The sequence below is a fragment of the Sus scrofa genome, chromosome 6 (genome assembly GCF_054392235.1).
Source record: "Sus scrofa isolate SSC_HxYL_T2T_F1_AM1 chromosome 6, Sscrofa_HxYL_maternal_Yorkshire_Landrace_v2.0, whole genome shotgun sequence".
In the NCBI taxonomy this organism is placed as follows: Eukaryota; Metazoa; Chordata; class Mammalia; order Artiodactyla; family Suidae; genus Sus; species Sus scrofa.
Genome location: NC_139388.1, coordinates 143,041,372 through 143,061,789, shown reverse-complemented (window position 1 = coordinate 143,061,789; position 20,418 = coordinate 143,041,372). Strand labels below are relative to the sequence as shown.

At 39.6% G+C, this 20,418-nt stretch overlaps 1 protein-coding gene across 3 annotated transcripts in view; it reads right to left on the bottom strand.

The window, feature by feature from the left end:
- Positions 1-20,418, bottom strand: part of ERICH3 (glutamate rich 3) — a 112,218-nt gene that overhangs the window by 2,851 nt on the left and 88,949 nt on the right. For all 3 annotated transcript variants that reach the window (XM_084964685.1, XM_084964686.1, XM_084964687.1), the window contains 3 exons: positions 16,032-16,481; positions 6,358-6,489; positions 85-2,353 (listed from right to left, as the gene is read on the bottom strand). In XM_084964685.1, the coding sequence (XP_084820811.1) occupies positions 120-2,353; positions 6,358-6,489; positions 16,032-16,481 (2,816 nt within the window). In that variant the 3' untranslated portion in view covers positions 85-119. The remainder of the gene's footprint in view (positions 1-84; positions 2,354-6,357; positions 6,490-16,031; positions 16,482-20,418) is intronic.

Below are 20,418 nucleotides of genomic sequence, written 5' to 3'. Positions count from 1 at the left end.
ATAAAAGCATGAGCCAGCCCAAAGCGGAGGGACCCCAGGTGGGGGATCTGTTTAATCCAGCAAACAGATCAGGCTTAAACTCACCGACAGCCATGAAGTCTCTCAGGCCTTCCCGTTGTTCAGAAAACATCTACCTTCTCACTTTCTCTTAGCGCCGTATGCTCTTGCTTTGCTTGGCCTCCCGTGTCGTCAGGGTTTCCGGGGAGTGTCCCCGTGTCCTGTGGACTCTGTCTCCCCTGCTCTGACCCTCTCTCTTGGGAACATCGGAGTCTGAATTCGTCAGTGGCACCCGACTCCTGCCCAGCATCCCAGCTCCCTTTCCCTCCCACCGACTCTGCCTCCCGCGGGGTTTCAGCATCTCCTCCCTCCGTAGCCGGCCCGAGCTGTGCGGCCTTCCCTTCCAGGTCTGAAGCTCCACCCAGGGCCTCGGCCTCAGCTTCCGGCGCCCAGGTCACTGTCGCCTCCTCCCGGCCCTGCGTTATCTCCTCGCCAGCCATCTTCTTTGCAGCTGCCGTTTTCCCAAGCATTTCATCCACTTTGTGCCAAGTTTCCTCCCCGGCAACATCTGACAAGGGGGAGGCTCTATTTGCTTCTGTTTGCCCCTCAGCTGTCTTCGAATCTGACAATGCCTCCCTCTCCATCTCCACAGCCACTCCTGAATGGAGAGCTTCCTCAGCCACAACCATGCCTTGCACGCTCCTGTCCCCTTCAGTGTCCCCATTCGTCATCACATCTGCCCCCAGAGTGAACTCTTTATCCGCCTCCTCCGCTGGGCCCTCATCTCTCTCTTCTTGGCTCAACTTTCCCGCCTTGGGAGAATTCCCCTCAGGAACATCTTCCAGGGTCATCACTGGGACGGCCACTGCCTCTGGCCCCTGCACAGGCCCTTCTTTATCCCTCTCCTCCCAGCCTGCAAGGCCATCTTGACCTTTGTCTGCACACTCCCGGTCCTCGCCTGCAGTCAGGAGCGGGCCTTCAGGTGTCAGCGCCTTCCCAGCTGGCTGACTTTTGGGAGCTCCTATAACTCCCTCTCCTGCAGGGCCTGGCCCTTCATCCTGCTCTGCTCTGCCCCTGTGCCTTGTGTCCCCTGCTGCCGTCAGTCCCTCCCCTCCTCCCTGTTTCTTCAGAACTGTTCCGTTTTCCAGGGTCTTTGCAAATCCCGGAGCTGCTTCAAACAAGATCACTTCTCTCTCTCTCAGTGAATCTTCTCCTTGCAGCCCCATGTCTACAGTCAGTTCAGATGCCCTCCCAGCTGCTTCGTCCTCTGAATCACGGTCCATTTCATTTTGGGGGTCTTGAGTCTCTTCCTTGGGTCTTATTTCCTTTAGGGGTTCCCCCTCTTCCCCTTTAAACTTTTGCTCTTCTTCTAAAGTGTCTTCATCCTGAGGTGCCTTTGCCCTTCTCACCTCTTCTCTCTCCGTTTCAGTTTCCCCAGGAAGTGTTTTTGGCCTCTCAGCTTTCCTCCTCTCTCTATTACCTAATTCCTCAGGTAATATTTCTTTGCTCTCATCTTCCTCATTAGACTCTGCATCCATCTCAGCCTCTTCTCTTTCCACGTCTTCCTTACCCAATTCTTCCAGGCTGTCCTCCAAAACCCCCACCCGAGTTGCCTCGGCCTTCTCAGAAGTCAAGGAATTCAAAGAGGTTTCAGATCCCATGACCACCTTCCTCTCTTTGGCTCGTTCCTTTCCCCCCAGTATGGCCTGTTCTAAACCCTCTTCCCTCTTGGATGGAGCATCTTCCATGAGTGCCATGTCCTCTAGGTCTGTGGATGCTTCCTCTTCACTATCCTCCATACCTGGCTTTGCAGACCCAGCCTCACTCATAGCTGCTCTCTCAGACTCTTCTTCCTCTAGCCTCCTCGCCTCCCTCAGGGATGCTGCCTCCTGAGCACACTTAGAACCCTGCTCCTCTCCAGAAGCTGCCTTCTCCATCTCCGTCATCACTGTTTGCATCAAGGCCTCACTTTCATGAAGACCTCCTGAGGCTCTTGCTGCCTCCGGTCCTCTAGGGTTTAAGTCCTCTTTATCTTGTCTTCTAACCTCTTCGGCTTCTGCCTCTGCCCCACTTGCTATCACCTGAGGGATCTCCCTTTCCTCTGTAAATGATCCTCCTGGTGCTGGCTGCTCAGCTGTGGGCTTCCACTGCCCCAAGGGAAACTCTTTAACCCCTGCTTTTCCCCAAAGTGCTGCAGCCCTTTTTTCTTCTGTGTCAGCATCCCTGTATTGGGGAACTTCATCTCCCTGCACTGCTTCTTTCTTCTCCAGGGCATACTCTGCTGATGCAGCTTGCTTGGATTCCTTGTTTGAGCTGAGTACTGCCCTTTCCTCCACCACTAAGTTCCTATTCAGTGCTAGAAAATAAGGTTAGAAAACAAGGTTACTTTCATCAAAAGGCAGGGAGGAGATATTACATATAATCTTATAAATATGAGATATTTATACATAATATCAAGGGGCTAGTCATATTATATAGACAGCATTTCCTGGACTCTCTGATGCCATCAACTGTAATGTGCACTATGATTTAATAATGGCTTTTCATGATAAAAAGAAATGCTATCACATTTAATGGACACATTGATAATAAAGGAAAATTGAGCATGAGAAATGCTGAAAACAAACAAAAAAAATCCATGCATTAGAATAATAAAATCTCTTACAGCAGAAATTGACAGAACACTATAAATGAACTATAATAAAATTTTTTTAAAAGAATAATAAAATCTCTCTCTCTCACACACACACACCTCTCCTACTTTTGTTTGAAATGTTAGGACTTGCAGAAAAACTATGCAACAAGGAAAATAGTGAGTACTTCATCTTCATAGAAATCATTGTTCCCCATAGCACCATATTATGCCTGTTCTCGGTCTATATTTCTTATACTAATGTGGGCATTTAGCAACACAATCATAATACAGTGCCAAGTGATCATTACCCCGTACATTACCCCCACATTTTAAAGCTACTATATCTAGACCTAGTCATCAAATAGCTCTATAGCTCAATGGAAGACTTTTCACTAAAGACATAAATTTGGGTTATAGGTCAGAATACCTCCCGTCTACATTCAGAAACTGATGTGCCTTTGCAAAATGAGAGCACAGAGCAAGACCAGACTTTGTAGTCTGGGATAATTTTCAACATAAACAACTTTCTTGAAGTATTTTGTAAGTTTTCACCCATAATTTCCTGGCAAATCTGAGTGTGCTACCTATGATATTTCAATAAATACAAATTCAATTTGTTTCTTTAAAAGCTTCAGATAGATTTCTTATTATTTAACTAAGACATGCATTTCTGTTGCAATGATGCATGCAAAATAAATAAAGGCATGGTAAGCCAAATACCCAAAATACTTAAATTTTCCAACTGCAGAATAGCACTTAGGGAGATTGAAGCTTCTAAAATGGACATCTCAATACTTTCTATCCATTTAATCTTTTTCATTTATAGAAGACACTGGACTAGGCTCTAAAAGTTATCATACCAGGGTGTCAACCTCCAAATGATACACACTTATAAAGTAAGCAAGTATTTCTTCTCATGTTTTTTCTCTTGCTTGCCTCTTTGGCTAGACATCTCACTTCTACCCCATCACCAACAATCTCCCAGAAATCTAAAGTCTTGATTTTACTCACTTTATCCCTATTCTGATACCCCATCTTGGACTGTCTTATCACTCCGGCTCTTCTCCTAATACTACACATGGCTATCTTCTGCTGACTTCTCTTAGACTCTTGCCGACTATTAAAATAAACCATTTTAGGAGTCCCCATTGTGACTCAGTGGGTTAAGAAACTGACAGTGTCCTTGAGGATGCAGGTTTGATCCCTGGCCTCCCTCAGTGGGTTAAGCCACAAACTGTGCTATCACAAGCTGTAGTATAGGTCGCAGATGTGTTTCGGATCTGGCATTGCTGTGGCTGTGGCATAGGGTGGCAGCTGCAACTCCAATTCAAGCCCAAGCCTGGGAACTTCCATCTGTCACAGGTGTGACCATAAAAAGAAGAAAAAATTGAAGACAGTAATAGCTGATCTCCATTTCCTTTGGAAAAAAAAATGTTTATTTGGAAGGTAATGTTTGATGTTTTCTTTCAAAGGCGCAACATAGAAGTTTCAGGTCTACCCGTGGGGTTGGTGTTGACTTCCATAGGTGGTCCTCAGCCTACCACAGCAATTGTTTACCAAAATCGGCATGCTCACTCAGGGAACACGGAACCAATTCATAAGAAAGAATATAGCTCACTTTATTTCACTACGGATTATTACTGGATTTAAAACAAAGTTAAATGAAAACCATGAGAAACAACATTTCTCAAGTCTCTTGTATAGTATATCTGTTTCTTTTCAAATTCCTGCTTGAGAGTATATTTAAAAATTGTCAGTTAGGAAAAACACTTAAAGAAGGTCCTCTGCTTTGCTAGGCTGACCTCTAAATTTATGGATTAATTAAAGAACATTCAGGAAAGCAGGGTAATAAAATTGCCTAGCCACCATATAATAATATACTGTGCCTGAATTCTAGGAGAGAACATACTAATGACACCCAGCTGAGCTACTACACACACACACACACACACACACACACACACACAAAGTCAGACATGCCATTCCTGAAGCAAGGGAGAAAGAATGATTGAAGCCCTTTTAAGAAATATCAGTACAAAAACATGACGTGTTTGTTTTTGTTTTTTTGAGAACCACCTCTTGGGCTTTTGAGAAAAAACAAACAAACAAACCAGACATGAGAGCGAGCAATATTCAACAAATGGGGGCAATCTGATTTAGTGGATGAGTGTGTACTTGGGAGTCAGACAGACCCGGGTGAGAGAGTCATTTCTGTCACTTAGTTGTATGAACTCCGTAACTAACACTTCTCTAAGCCTTCATTCTCTCCATAAAACGGGAATAGCAACACTGTGAGAGTCCACAATAAAATGCTTAGCACAGCGCCTGACCCACAGGGAGCCCTAACAAACATTCCTTCCACACTCCCCTCACACTGCATACACTATGTGTGTGTTTTTTTGTTTTTGGTGTTTTTTTTTTTTTTTTGGCTTTTATGACCACACCCATGGCATACAGAGGTTCCCAGGCTAGGGGTTGAATCAGAGCTGTAGCCGATGGCCTACGCCGCAGCCGCAACAATGCCAGATCCAAGCCGCATGTGTGACCTACACCACAACTCACGGCACTGCTGGATCCTTAACCCACTGAGCAAGGCCAGGGATTGAACCTGTGTCCTCAAGGATATTAGTCAGATTCGTTTCCGCTGAGCCACAATGGAAACTGACTATGTGGTATTTTCTTGCTTGAATCAGACTGGATAGACAACAACTACTCTGCCTGCATTGCAGAAGCTTGGGGAAGTACCCTAGAAATCCTCTGGTTGAACGCCCATAATGAAAAACTTGGATTCTCAAGCTCAAGGTCCTTCTCCTGTAACTCAGCCTGTTGCATGTTCAAGTGTCACCCGACCCTCTCCACATTGCCCAAGGGGGATTGGAACTCAGGAAACCAGCATAGGTGCAAATGTCTGGCTACTGCTATTTATTGTGAGTCATATGGTCTTTTTTCTCTGTGCCTTCTGATGCATCCATGAAACTGGCTGGCTAATGTGTTTGCTGGAAAATAGATTGAAGTCTCAGATACCTCAAAGGGCTTGATGTTATCATTAAAATTGGAGAGGAGGGTAATATGACCATAGGATGTATCAAATGAAGAATCCACCCCTGATACTGTCACACACACACATACATGTATTCATCACTTTAAATCATCATCCACCAGACATAGGGAAACCTGATTTCAAGGACACAGGATATTTGACTAGATATGTATGCATCATGGTCTGTTGAGTCACTCTAATTGGCACTCTTGCAGCTGGAATACTCAGCACCAAGAGCCAGGTCATCTGCTAATGGAAATGAATTCTTCCCTAATTTAAAAAAAAAAAGGGAGTTCAAATAAATCATCATGAAATGTGCCTGGGCTTTCTGTGTCTCCAACAGTTCAGTTAGGCAAATCACTTACCTGGTCAGCTAACTGGGAGGCAGGCTATGAAATGACTGGTCTGAAAATCCCTTCCAGTATTTTTTCTTATTATTGGAAGTCCTATTTATTTCATTCTAGGCACCAATGTATTCAACAAAGAATAATAACTTTCATACCTGATGTCAGCTCTAAAGCTCTCCTTAAGACCTCTCAACCATGCCCTGCCATCATATTCATTAGGCGAAAAAAATAAAGGTGGTAGAAGGAAGAAACAAGGATAGGAAGATGAAAGATGGAAATGGAACTGTCTTTTGCAAAGGATTTCTGAAGTTCTCTTCTAGGTCATGATGTGCCCTTACCTGCACCTGTGTCAGTCTCCAACCTCCCTGAGTGTTTCTCTCCTTCATCTGCGCTGCTAACACCAGACTCAGAGTCATAGTGGCAGTGGCAGTGGCGGCCGGGATCCACAGCTTCAGCTGTTACCTGTCCAACTGATTGGAGATCATATAAAATATCAAAAAGTATAAAAATATGTCCTGGGAACACTGCAAGTGGTACACTAGCACAAGGGGTTAATTTAAAAGCATTCGCATTAAAATGTGAGCCTGTTTTTAAAATGTATTAAGATTAAACAGCATTCAAGATATGATTTCAAAAAGAAAATACGATAGATCATGAAGTAAAGAAACCCATGCAAAGAAATATTTGCATTTTTTTTAAAAAAAGACAACAGACAGAAGCAGTGACAGATTTGCCATATGCACATGCAATGAATGGACTGAAAAGGAGTTTGGTTGCCTTTTCCTTTCTAGAAACATGTGTTAGGGCTTTTATAACTCCAATCATCACTGTTCTTTCAGATTTCTAAAACTACCAGAACTGACTATACTATAAGCCTTTCCTCCATTAATAGATTTTAGTGATTTGACCTCAATATTCACTGCATGTGGACAGAGCAAAGAAACAACAAAAAAAGCTATTGCATGATTCCTGTAAATTTTACAGTAAAAGCTGTAGAGATCCCTGTTATCTGCAGCTGACTACTAGCCTTGAACTTCAGAAGCACGAAGACCTAAGAAGTTCAGGTCCCATACTCCATAGTAACTGTGTCACCTTGGGTACATTCTTTGGTCTAAGACTCAGCCTCAATTACTCATCTGTCAAAAAGATAACAACTCAGTGGTTGTACTGGGAGGATTAAATGAAGTAATATCTGTAGAACATGCTTATATTTCACTCATTAGCGAGTGCCTAAGCACCTAATAAATAATAATAGATGACAATGATGAGCATGTCTATTTTAAGGGTGATCACCCAACCTGACATGATTCTAGGTAACACTGTAATATCCCCTAAATTTGTCTTTAGTTTCTGACCAGTCCCTGTCCACATTCCTGGCCTGTCATCCCATGACCCACATCCCTAAACCCCTGACATCTATCATTGTGCCACCTCCTGGCGAACAGAAGCTCACTCAAATAACACTAGACCTGGATTTGCCCTCCTTGATATGAATGTGGTGTCTCCAAAATACCCATTCCTTCCTCCCACCCTCCTTCTCTATATCCATCTCCCTCTTTCTCTACCTCCCTTCTCTCCTACTTTCTTGCTTTCTTTCCTCTCAGATATCTGATCCAGGTGACCCAAAGACTGTACTTCAGGAAAAACAAAACTAGAATGTGGTCCCTTCTTCAGGGTGAATTGCTAAGGGGTAGTTAGTTACTTACGGATCCCTCTGTGTTTGGAAACAAATAGTGAAATAGCTGCCTCACATGGCTTTGAGGGGGAGGAATGGAAAGACTTAACTATATTAACCTTAGAGATCAAATATGGAAATGAAATGAGGTGCATCATATAGTTCAAATATATTGCTTAAATTTTTTTGAATAATAGTTTTCCTCATTCATCCAACATGCCAAATAAAAAAGTTTTTTTAATAATAATACAGTTTAGAGATGACATCAACGCATGACATTTACGTCATAGCTGGGTTTTTTCAAATCAGGTCAACCTTTATTTTAGTAATTTTATAAACATAGTACATATAAGTTAAACATCATCTCACTTGCTATACTAATGCTAACACTGTATAACTAAAGAGTTTACATAAACAGTATTTTAGGTCTTTGTGTCTAAATCTGCTTGGCTGACTAAGCAATAGAAATCCCAAGGATGGCAGGAAGAGGTGGGGAGGAAGTCTGATTTGGTAACAATTACGTGAAGCTTTGTTTCATCAAAACTGATGGGACATCTAGGTTTTTTCCCAAGTAGGCCACAGACTATAAAGAAATATGGTTTATTACACAAATACTGAATCATTATGCGCTATACCCGAAATTAATATAATGTTGTATGTCACCTATACCCCAATAAGATAGTTTACAACCATAATAAACAATTAGCAGCTACTGAACCAAAAGACTATTCTAAGAAGCCAAACAGTACTTGCATAATCTGAAAATTACAACTCACTCAGAATTGACTGAAGCATGTAGTCCTTCTGTCTCAGGACTGTGATCACCACCTGCCCACATCAGCTGGCTTTGCCCTGGAGGGTTAGACTTCGGAAGTCCATGAGAGCCTGTACAGTTAGGTGCTGCCTACTTCAGATTCAGCAAGAATGGGACCCTGACATGACTTATTAGGACTTATCAAGGACTTATTAGATGTGAGATCAGAAAAGGCCTCCCTTGGTCCTGTTTTTCTCAGATGTTCTTCTGAAACTGAAACTTAAGAGCAGGAATTCAGCCAGGGTCTAAGCTTGACTGTTTTCCACCTACTGTAAAGGAGGACTATGCCTGCTGAGACTCCAGCAATGTCAGCAATGTGACCCATCACCTGTTTCCTTTATCTGTTTAGCTCTTCATCCCTCAAGGCTCTGATCCTTCACCTCACCATAAAGTTGACCATTAGAAAGAAGCAAAGGCAATTGTCAGTTCCCACAGCTTCTGTAGCAAAATGGAAGAGGCTCATACAAAGAACCTCTTAGAAAAACACCTTTTCCATTTCAAATGCTATAGGGTATTTTAAGATGTTTTTTAAACATTAAAATAATGTTGTATTGCAAGTTAGATTTTTATTATGAAAACAAATATTTAAAAATAATACACATTGTATTTTCTCTAAATATGAAAATAGCTTTTATTACCTAAAGCTAGAAAAGATGAAAAAAAGAAGTGCAAAGAAGAAAAATTACCCTGGTTTCACCACTGATAAATAATTACTAGTTAACATTTTGGTGGATTTCTAAGTATTTTTTTTTACTCTTCTCTTAGAGCATCTTGTATCCCATTATTCAGTTAGCAATATATTATAACTATTCCCACATATCATTAAGTAAGAATGATTCTTCAGTAACTGCACAGAATGTTCTAATAAGGTTTTACTAAAATTTGGTGAATGGACTGCCTGATTTTGGATATTCAATTATTTCCATTTATTTGATTTTGTGACTATAAAGCTACTTTAAATACCACTTATAATTATTTTGGAACTTATTTCTGACTATTTCCCTAAGATGAATTTCTGGAATTGAAATTGCTGTGGCAGAGAGCATATTTTTAGAAGCTTTCGATATATGTTTCTCTATGTTTGTCAAAAAAGGAGGTATCAAATCACAGTTTCACCTATACTGATGAGAGGCATTCGTCCCCATACTATTGCCAACAGTGTCTCAATTTCCACTAATTTTTTCTAATTTTGATAACTTAGTCATTGAAAAATGGTGGCAAGGATATTGTTTTCAATATTAGTAGGCAAGCTATCTAAATTTACTCTCTCTCCTGCTTGTTTTGAAACTAAACAAACGACTCCCATCTCGAAACATGCTAAGAATCCTGGACAATTCTATATCATAAGAAAGTTCTGCCAAGAACTTTTCATGTGAATTTTAGCAGAGTAAATATATATCCAAGTTCATCCCAAGTTCTCGGTCACCTTGAAAACTATGCCTGTTCATTGATCATTCTTGGTGTAGCCAATCAATGATCTTCCCAACAACTCACCATGACAAAATGCACAACTCACATCATGAACCACACAATAAAGATGATCCTGATGCTCTTGTGTTAACTTTGGCATTGAAACATGGATTACATGATTACAAAAACCCAGGATTAATTACAACTCAAGACCACAGCTGTTCGAAGACAACAATTTCAGAAGGCTAAAGTCTATTCTCCACACTGGAGTGAGAATAATCTTTTCAAAACTTTCAGCTCGTGTCATTTGTGTGCTTGAATTTTTCAACTGGTTTCCTGTCTCAGAATAAAATCCTCTCCGTGACATATCAGTATTTCCCTCTGGGCTCTTCTTCTACCACTCTTTGGCTTGTCCACTCTGCTCCTGTCACACTGGCTTCCTTTCCAAACCCTTCTCTCAACAACTACACCCCCAGTTTAGAGTCTTTGCATTTGCTGTGCCCTTGGCTTCCTGTGCTCCTTCTTCAGATGACAGGGCGGCTCACCCCTGCACCTCATTCAGTCTTCCTTCATTGAGAGAGGCCAGCCCTAAGACACTACCCCTTCCTCAAACCACCACTGTGTCTCTGTACTCCGATTTTCTTCTCTGCTAGCACTCAGCCCAGATACCCCATCACATATTTATTTTACACCTGGTACACATCTCTCCTCCTTGAATGTAAACTCCAATAAAGTGGAGGACTTTGTTACGTTCTCACCAAGAACAGTGTGGCATAAAGCAGACACCTAACCTAATATTTATCTCAGAAGAAACCTACTGAATCAAACAATACATGCTTTCACAATTTATTCAAAAATTCTATTTAGATTGTAACTCACAATACGTGATTTTCTTGTTCTTTTATCAAGACCACTCTATCCTGCCTGCATGATGATAAAATTGCATTTTATTTTAGTCCTAATGTTATTTAGGTTTATATTACCCGGTCAAGCACTATGACTACCCCTGATTCATATATTAAAAATATAAAATGTCTACCTCTATATACATTTTACATTATACTTTCCTCTGAATATTTTATTTATATTCATAATAAATAAATTACATTAATGCCACAAATTAATGTACCTGAATTGCCCCACCATTAGAACACATAGAACATTATGTGTCACAAAATGTATTAAGACAGCTTAAACTGAAAATAACAGAAAAAAATAAACACATTAAAATAACACTATGCCCTGAAATACTGAATTAACTCCCAAGGACACTATCTCATTGCAGCTAGCAAATAAAATCTTTTACTTTACCCACTTCACTGCATACAACATATCTTTTATATAAATTCACCTGATTTGTTTTTGGACCGGACAAAGCCCAATTAAGTGTGACATCTTATAAAATAGTTAGAAGGAAGCTATCACTTTATGTTATCAATCTGAAAGGTATGAAGGTATTGAATATAGTACTTTATAGAATTTTCCATTGCTATGATCTCAAGTGACAACAATTCAGATTAAAGCGTTTGGCTTAGACACTACAAAACATTATTAATTGTATGTGATTTTTTTAGCCCCTGGACTTATTCTTAATGTAATCACAATATTTTTCTAAGTCTGATTGAAAATGATTAATTCAATGCTATACAAATATGAAATAGAATGATTTACACATTATCTCAGCCCCCAGTTCATTTCAACCTAAAGTTCGAATCAGGGATCTAAGCAAAACATACACATTTCAATTTTTGCCAGACTTCTGGTCTAATTTATAAAAGCTGTGTTTTGCAGCATAGTCACCAAAATGACCTTCATTTCAAACTCTGATTCTATTCCTCTCTCCTTCGGCCACCTAACTGAAGACTCAATTACGGAGGAGGAGCTAGCCATAACCTCTTCGCTTGGCATTGGCATCAATATAATGAACCACACGTTCAAAACTTGGTTTATTTTATCTGAAATTTTCCTAGGACTATTTATTTATAGAAAGCTTTTTCAGATTGTTCATCACTTTCTGTAATCTATTGTCTTAAATATTTACAAATTTATTGCATCATTTCCTTTAGCATATGTCAAAAACAACACCAGCAGCCAACAGTTATAATCTACTAATCCTTCGGATTTGATAGCCTAATCCTTCCTTCTACATCATTCTGAATCTTTGATATGGTCTCTGTTTGGTTGTGCTCATTAATGTCTTATTTTCCACTGTGCTGTATTCTCTCTGCTTTTTGGGCTTCTGTAACCCAGAAATTCTGTTCTTTTGTGGAAAATGGGCCATAGAAAAACTCTACCAGTTCTTACACAGAAGGCAATATATTTTTAAGAAAATTTGCAAAGTTATAAAATGTTAAAGCAATATAATGGCATCACATGTACAGTAAATACAAATAAAGTGCAATTATATGTACTAATATGAAAAGATATTCAAGATGCTGTTAAGTGAAAAAAAGCAAGTTTAAACAAAATGTATCATGTTTTCATCTGTATATAAATATAATATCTGTATATATATAAAATATATGGATACATATATATGCGTATATAGATAGAAAATTTTCATGCACACAAAAAAACTTATCCACAGTTACCTACCTCTCAGGAAGAATAGTAAAGTCTGAGCAAGAGGGAGTTCCCATCGTGACTCTGTGGAAAGGATTCTGACTAGAAACCATGAGGATGCAGGTTCGATCCCTGGCCTTGCTCAGTGGGTTAAGGATCCAGCGTTTCCGTGACCTGTGGTGTAGGTCACAGACACGGCTCAAATCTGGCAGTTGCTGTGGCTGTGGTGTAGGCCGGAGACTACACCTCTGATTTGACCCCCTAGCCTGTGAACCTCGATATGCCTCGGGTGCAGCCCTAAAAAGACAAAAAAAAAAAAAAAAAAAAGGCTGGGCAAGAAACTTTATATTCATTTTATTCTCATCTGTTCTATATTGTATAAGCTTTTCAACAAATCTTTCCTAAGAAAAACCTTTTTTCAATAAAATGTCTATTATCTTTGTCCAGAAATTAAACTTCATGGAACCTACCCTAAGAACACAGTTATTAATTTTAAATTACCTTAAGTAATGAGATACCAGAATACTATTAATAACAGTGAAAATAGGGAAATAGTTGAATTATGAGAAAAATCACAGAATGGAATAAGCCATAGACATTAAACATATTCATGAAGATAACAATAACATAAATATGCTTATGGTGGAACATTAAGGATAAGCAAAATACAACATTTTATAGAAATATGACAATGTAACTGTAAATTCTTAAGTTTAGAAATAAGAAGCTAAAGCAAATGTTGAAAGTAATTTGTGTGTCATGAATCTACAGATAAATTTTTTTTTCCTTACTAGGGCCACATGTGAGGTATATGGAAGTTTCCATGCTAGGGGTTGAATCAAATCTGCAGCTGCCAGCCTACACTACAGCCACAGCAACACAGAATCTCAGCCACATCTGCAACCTACGTGGGCAGCCTGGAGCAACGCTGTATCCTTAACCCACTGAGCAAGGCCAGGGACCAATCTAGCATCCTCATGGATACTAGTGGGATACCCGCTGAGCCACAACAGGAACTCCTATAGATAATTTTTAAAACCGTTTTTCTCTATTTTCTAATTGTTATGTCATAAGCTGTTAAGGAAAAACAGACACTGATGAAGAGGTGTGGTACATATATCAGAGCTTAAGAAAGATAAATAGTGGTAGACTTTGCCATCTAGTTGTTGAACCCACTTCAACGGAAGGACAATAACAAAATATTCGAAAATGATCAATGTTATCAAGAAAACAGGTTTCCCATAATACTAGAAAAATAATAAATCTATACACTCTTCATTTCAGAAATCCAGGGAGGAGGGAATTCTCTTCCAAGTGACATGAAATTCTCTTCTTAGTCAAATGTTTCTGATATTCTATCCATCACCTAATTAGAGCCTACATCATGTGCATCTCATTTTACAAAAAGCTGTCTACTTTCATAAATTCAGGTTTTGAAGTGGAAGTAAAAGAAATAATAGTAACAGTAATAATAATGTCGACGTGTCTACTGAACGTTAACATCTCTTTTTGAACAGCACTTTGCCTAACTGTACATTTTCTAGATTATACATTGTATGTACCAGAATTGAATAATGAGATCCAAGATCAAACATTTGAATTATTTTATAAAAGGGCTTCAAACATATTTTAATAAGAATCTTAACTCATATACGGCAAAATCCTTTTGAAAATGTTGGAAGTCTTTGTGTTGTAATTCCATGGCAGAGGTTGGCAAACTTTTTTTGTAAAGGGCTCCTTAGTGAATCTTTAGGGCTTCGTGGGCCATAAGGTCTCTGTTTCAACTACTTAACTCTGGCCTTAGAGTACAAAAACAGCCACTGAGAATATGTATATAAATGAGCACAACTCTGTCCCAATAAAACCATTTTCTGGCACTGAAACATGAATTTTAAATAATTTTCACATGCCACTATACATTCTTCTTTTGATTTTTCCCAATCATTAAAAAAAAAAAAAAATCTTAGCTCACAGATCACACAAAAAGAAAAAGTGAGAGGCCAGATTTGGCCCATAGGCTGAAGTCTATCAAACAGTTCATTCCAGAGTTTTTGTCTAACTTACTTCAAGATTATATCCTTTGCCATTTCCCACTATTTAAAGTGCTTTTTATCTTCCTTCATCCCACCTTCAAAATCTTGTCTAACCTTTAAAGCCTTCCTTAAACAAGTCCTTCATGACAACTTTTAAGGTATTCATCAAATGGGACTTGTCTTTCTTTCAAGCTTCATGGCACTTGTACCTTCTGTGGTTTTATACATGACTATTGACCCCTGTCCAGTTACTTGTGTACCAAGCCTTCCTCTTAACACTATAGGAGGAACCTTCTCTTACACATTTCTTATTGACCATGACACTCCCTGCACATAGTAGTTGAACAGAAAGATAAGTATTCAACAGCCTCAATCTCTAGCTGTTGGCCCCAGTGGTTTAATAACAGCTTTTAAGTTCCTAGGATAAGAATCAGATGTTAAAATTATTCCTAAGTTTTAAAACACAGAGGGATTTTAGTAATACTAAATGTGAACACAAATTTTACCTTGGAGTCAAAAAGAAATGCCCGCCATGTTGGCAGAGGAGACAGATGGGAGGGAAAGGACCAAGATACAGGTTATATATAGGGCACAGGGTGCTATGGGAGGGCCAAACATCTGGCAAGCATAATCCCAATGCTTGAAGGACAAAATTCGGCCCTGTAACTGTCCTCCTAAAGTTGAGAAAAGTATCAGACCTCCCATGTGTCTAAGTACTGGGACGTGATTAATCCTGGGAAAAGCCTTGAGACTCTCTATGTCAAAGGGAACCGTCCTCCACACCTAGGAACCTCTAGGATCAGGAAGAGAATTTCAGAGAAGAACTCAAAGTCAAGTTTGAGTTCTCTAAGAAATTTTCCTATTTTTATCTAATTCTAAATTCCTACTGCACAGATAAAATAGGAAATCTTTAGAAACCAGAGCCACTCTCCTTGAATTCAAATCCTAATAATGCTTTGTATTAGCCGTATAATCCTTGACACCTTACATAACCTCTCCAAGCTACAATACTGTCATCTGTGAAAAAGACATGATGCTAATAGAACCTAATTCATGGGGATATTGGGCTGTTGCGAGGATTAGATGAGTTAATATATGTAAGTGTTTAGCACTGGCACATGATAAGTGATGTTAGCTACAAATACATCTAACTGCATAATGTGACTAAGAACAAGTGGCATTGCTAATATTAAATGACCTATAAATAGCCACACATACCCTTGCCTTCAGACATGTAGTGTTTTATTTGATTCTTGAGAGAGGATTACCACAGGAAGGAACTTACAGAAAATAGGAAACAGGCTATATAAGAATTATCAAGTAATTTTTAAACTGCAGTAGAAGGAAAATAGCAAGCTGAAAACACATGTATGATTACGTGACAAAGAGAGAAACAAGAAACATGAATCCCTCTGGCATCATCACAATGGTAATTTCCCAAGCTTGGCAGAATGCAATGACCAAAATCAGCTTCCATGCATAGGGACAATAGCAGGTCAACTCAAAGGCCATACTTACCACCTTCATCCACCCTACGGGGACCTGCCTTTTTGTCCTGCACTTTAGCAGTGCTTCCTTCCCAAAGCTTACTCTTATCCTTTTCCTTTTCTTCCTTGGAAACATGTTCCCTGGATTTCTCAGATAGTTCCTCTGCAATCACTCTGGTTCCTTTCTCCACGTCTTCTTCAAGAATGTTCTCCAAGTTTTCCTCTATTGGCAGAGGCTTGGTCTCTGTATCTGCTTTTATTATTTCTTGGTCTTCAATTTCAATTTCCAGAGAATCCTCAATTGGAAGGTGGGATTTGCCTGGCTCATCATTTTCACTCAACTCCTGAGAAGATGAACTTCTGACACTTTCATTCGGACTGTTTTCGGCATGAGCTTCCCTGTCTCCCAGTGCAGATTCATCTTCACTGCAACTAGAATATTGGTGACTTCTGGATGAGGTTGATGAAGCAGTTTTTATATCTACAAAAATAAAAATGAGGACATCATCAGTTTTCTATAAAGTAATTGGATGATTGTGGAAAGTATGTTGGTAATTAATTACGCTAAAAATTTTTTAATATAGTTTGGTAGATTTGATACCCTTTTCCCATATATTCCACACAATTGTCATGATAAAGAAAAACCCATGTAATCTTTGCATCTATAGAAGTCTGCAATAAGGGAGTTCCCGTCGTGGCGCAGTGGTTAATGAATCTGACTAGGAACCGTGAGGTTGTGGGTTCGATCCCTGGCCTTGCTCAGTGGGTTAAGGATCCGGCGTTGCCGTGAGCTGTGGTGTAGGTTGCAGATGCAGCTTGGATCCCGCGTTGCTGTGGCTCTGGCATAGGCCGGCGGCTACAGCTCTGATTCGACCCCTTGCCTAGGAACCTCCATATGCTGTGGGAGTGGTCCAAGAAATGGCAAAAAGACAAAAAAAAAAAAAAAAAAAGAAGTTTGCAATAGGAAGTCACATTTTACTGAAAACCAGCTGCATTGTATTTATTTTTTGAAAGCCATTTTATTGGAAAATCTTTGTAAGCATCCATTTTGTCAAAGAAGAAATTTAATAATCATTTATTTGTTCGGCAAGAGCACTTCTTTCATTATCATCTTGAATAGCCACAGTATTCTCTGTGCATAAGTTTAAATTTTTATCTACTGTAACACCTACCATTCTAGTATGTCCTGGTAGCTGGGTATGGTAAGAAGATCTATGTATTTGCATAACACCTAGATGTTACTTACTAAATATTTTGAGATAATGCTCGGGTGTGTACGTGCATGTGTGTGTATAGGTGGAGATGTCTGTCTTTTTTCTGATTCCCTAGCTGAGATGAGGACTCGTGTGCAGGTGATGTATTAAAGATGTGTGCCAGGAGAAACTCGTCCGGGCATGGGGGAAGCAGGGTAAGAAAGCGGAAAAGTCAATCAAGAGAGCTATTTCAGGCAACATCTCAGCCTCAGCCTGATCCCATGAGAACTTCTGGAGTCTAAATTATATTAGAATTTTTCCTCCCTTGAGGAAGGAGCTAGGCTTTCATACTCTGCTCCAGTAAGGGAGGGCTACAGGCCCCCCCAGGGGGGACATAAGCTTCTTGGCACTTCCAGGCTTTTTTGTGCCTGAGGGTGAAGCAACTCTAGTGGCCCAGGGCTGTCCTCTGAAGAAGACAGAGGATGCAGAAGCTGGGAGATGGGCAGAGAGAATTGGAAAAAGATTCTAGGAGATCTAGGCAGTCTACTGATACGATGCTACAGATATGCAGTCTAGAAATTTATTGGTGCCAAAAATGGTTTAGTACTTACTACCCACAAAAACCTGCAAAAATCTCCAAGAAAGTAACATACACACTGAATCTCCATAAAGAAGAGGCACCACCTAAAAGTCATGGCAGACATTGCCATGGGCCAGAAAAATACAAACCTGCTTTTGATTTTTTAACCGAACAGATCTGTGTTTATAATTGTTTTTTATAGAATATATTTTTCAAATGAAATAGCCCACACTTACAAGCTGCTTAGCTTTCTTGTTTTCTCTGTGTGCTCCCGGCTCTCTTCTCTGTTTATGTTTTTTTCTGCTTGGCAGCTACACAGATGGCTATAGCAGCTGATGCAGAGTTTAAGGAAAGAAATACCTGTCTTTACGCTTATCCTCTTCCCTCCAGCCCCAACGGCTCTCCATGACAGGGCTTAGCATTTTAAGTATAGTCACTGAGACCTATCAGAGTTTCCACAAAGATTCGAGAGATGCTACACAGCAGTGAAAAACAAACTCTAAAAAGCCTTTAAGCAATAGAACCCCTTAAGTGCAATTCCATTTGTTCTTATCTCCCAAATACCTTGACAGGCACCGGATGACCACTGTTTCTCAAAGGAATCACACACTTCAGCCACTTGTTCTTTATCTCCATTTTATAAAATCTGGATGTGCTATCTCTCTGTGGGGAATGCAGCAGATTAAGGACAGTTGTTCTCTATCTTCTTTGTATTAGTTCTAAAACTTCAGGGACTCTGATCGCCCCCTCCCTTAAGCATTCTCAACATTTGTTTTCTTAATAAGAAAAACAACTCCCATTTGCTAGTGCTTTGATCGGTGGCTTTCCTTAATTGTACCATTAGCGAGGACACAATGTCATATTTGCTTTGCATTTCCAAAAATATTCCTATCTACCATCTGAATGTTGACATGAGGACTCTCCTTTTTCTTTAGTACCTGCTATTAATTGTACTACTTTACTTCAAAAAGCTGAAACATGCTCTGGTTCAATTTTGAGTCTCTCTTTAAGACAAGAAAGATCAGGAAAATGGATGGCCTCTGAGTGGCGAGGGTACCTGACCTCCCATATAAACTCATTTCAGTTTTCAAATTTCTCTCTAACCTCATTGTATAACTTCGTTTCACTCTCATTTCTTACTCTCATTTTCACACAGACACCGGGGCAAGACTTTGCCTGCAAAAAAGCTTGAAATGCTTTAGGGCCATGGAATGGGATTTTCGGCACTCATTTTATTTATTCTCTTTGAAATAAAATTTTTGTGTAAAAACTTTTCTATAAAGGAACTTTTCTATAAAGGAAATTTGAGGGCTGATATGTAAATTGTTTTTCGTCATTAGGAGGGAAAAAGTTGTTTTGGAGGAATGTTAGAAAAAATCTCTGCCTCCTACCCAATTCCATTTGTCTCTTCGGTGCTCCCTCCAGGTACTGATGCTAAGTATCTGCTCTTGCTCTCTGTGGTAAAGACACGACCTGCACCCCTCGCCTGGGTTTTTGGCCAAAACCAGCAAGTTTGGTGACAAAGTTCCACGCCCTGAGTAGGTTCTCTGACTTTTCTTTCTCCACAATCAGTCCCCAAATCCCTCACTGTCTTCCCTGTTCATGGGACAATAACTAACTCTTCAGTAGTAACTATTCCCTCTTTTGCTTCACTACCATTGGATGCAAATGAGGTTGAGAGAAAATCCTGTTTTTCTGTAAGACATCCTAGGTGTTCCAATCATGACTAAACTGCTCGTTAACGTTGATTTGCTTATGCTACTTAACTTCTCTAAGCCTCTATTTTTTTCTCTGCAAAATGAGGATGAATTCTAATTGCTTTCCATAAATCACCGTAGAAATTACATGAAAAAATTAATCTCACCAAATCAAATACTCATTTCTCTACGACTTTCAGTTCTCCTCCCTCTCTGATACATACATGGTAAATATATTTGAATACATTTCTTTCGTGTGACTTAACCCCATACATTATATTAAGAATAGTAATCACAATATCCATTTATTGAGAAAAAAAGATAAAACCTGGTCATGATTATGCACCTACTCTGTACCAAACAATGAGGTAAGCACTTTACAAACATTTAATCCCATGGAAAAGTTATCTTCTTTTTCTATATCTAGAAAGTAAGGCCCACAGAAGTTTAAATAATAATACCAAATGTCCATTAACTATAAAGTTGTAATTTTGGTAGAATATTTCTTTTATAATGACCCAGTGTATTAAAACCAAGACCACTCTACCTGCCAAAGACCTTCAAGACAGGGGGCGCCACTGTCATGAGCCCACAAATGCTACTCTTAGCTAAATGTCCACTGTACCACCCCAGGATGACAAATGGAAAATACTTATATGCTATTTATATATTATATATGTAAAAAGATAAGGTTGTCTTTTTATAAGAAAAAAAATTTGCTTTAATTGTTATGTTTTTTCCTTTGTATTCTGGGAACAGATTTTCATTCTCTCTCTCTCACACACACACACACACAAACACACACACCACTCCCGGCCTCTTTCTCATAAGGAGCTACTTAGTGTTTACCTCTTACTCATAGGCTCTATCACCCAAAAACTGTCCATAAAAGTCTATTCTCAGCAACATGACACTTTTCCCCTCCACCTTATAACATTCATCCATGAC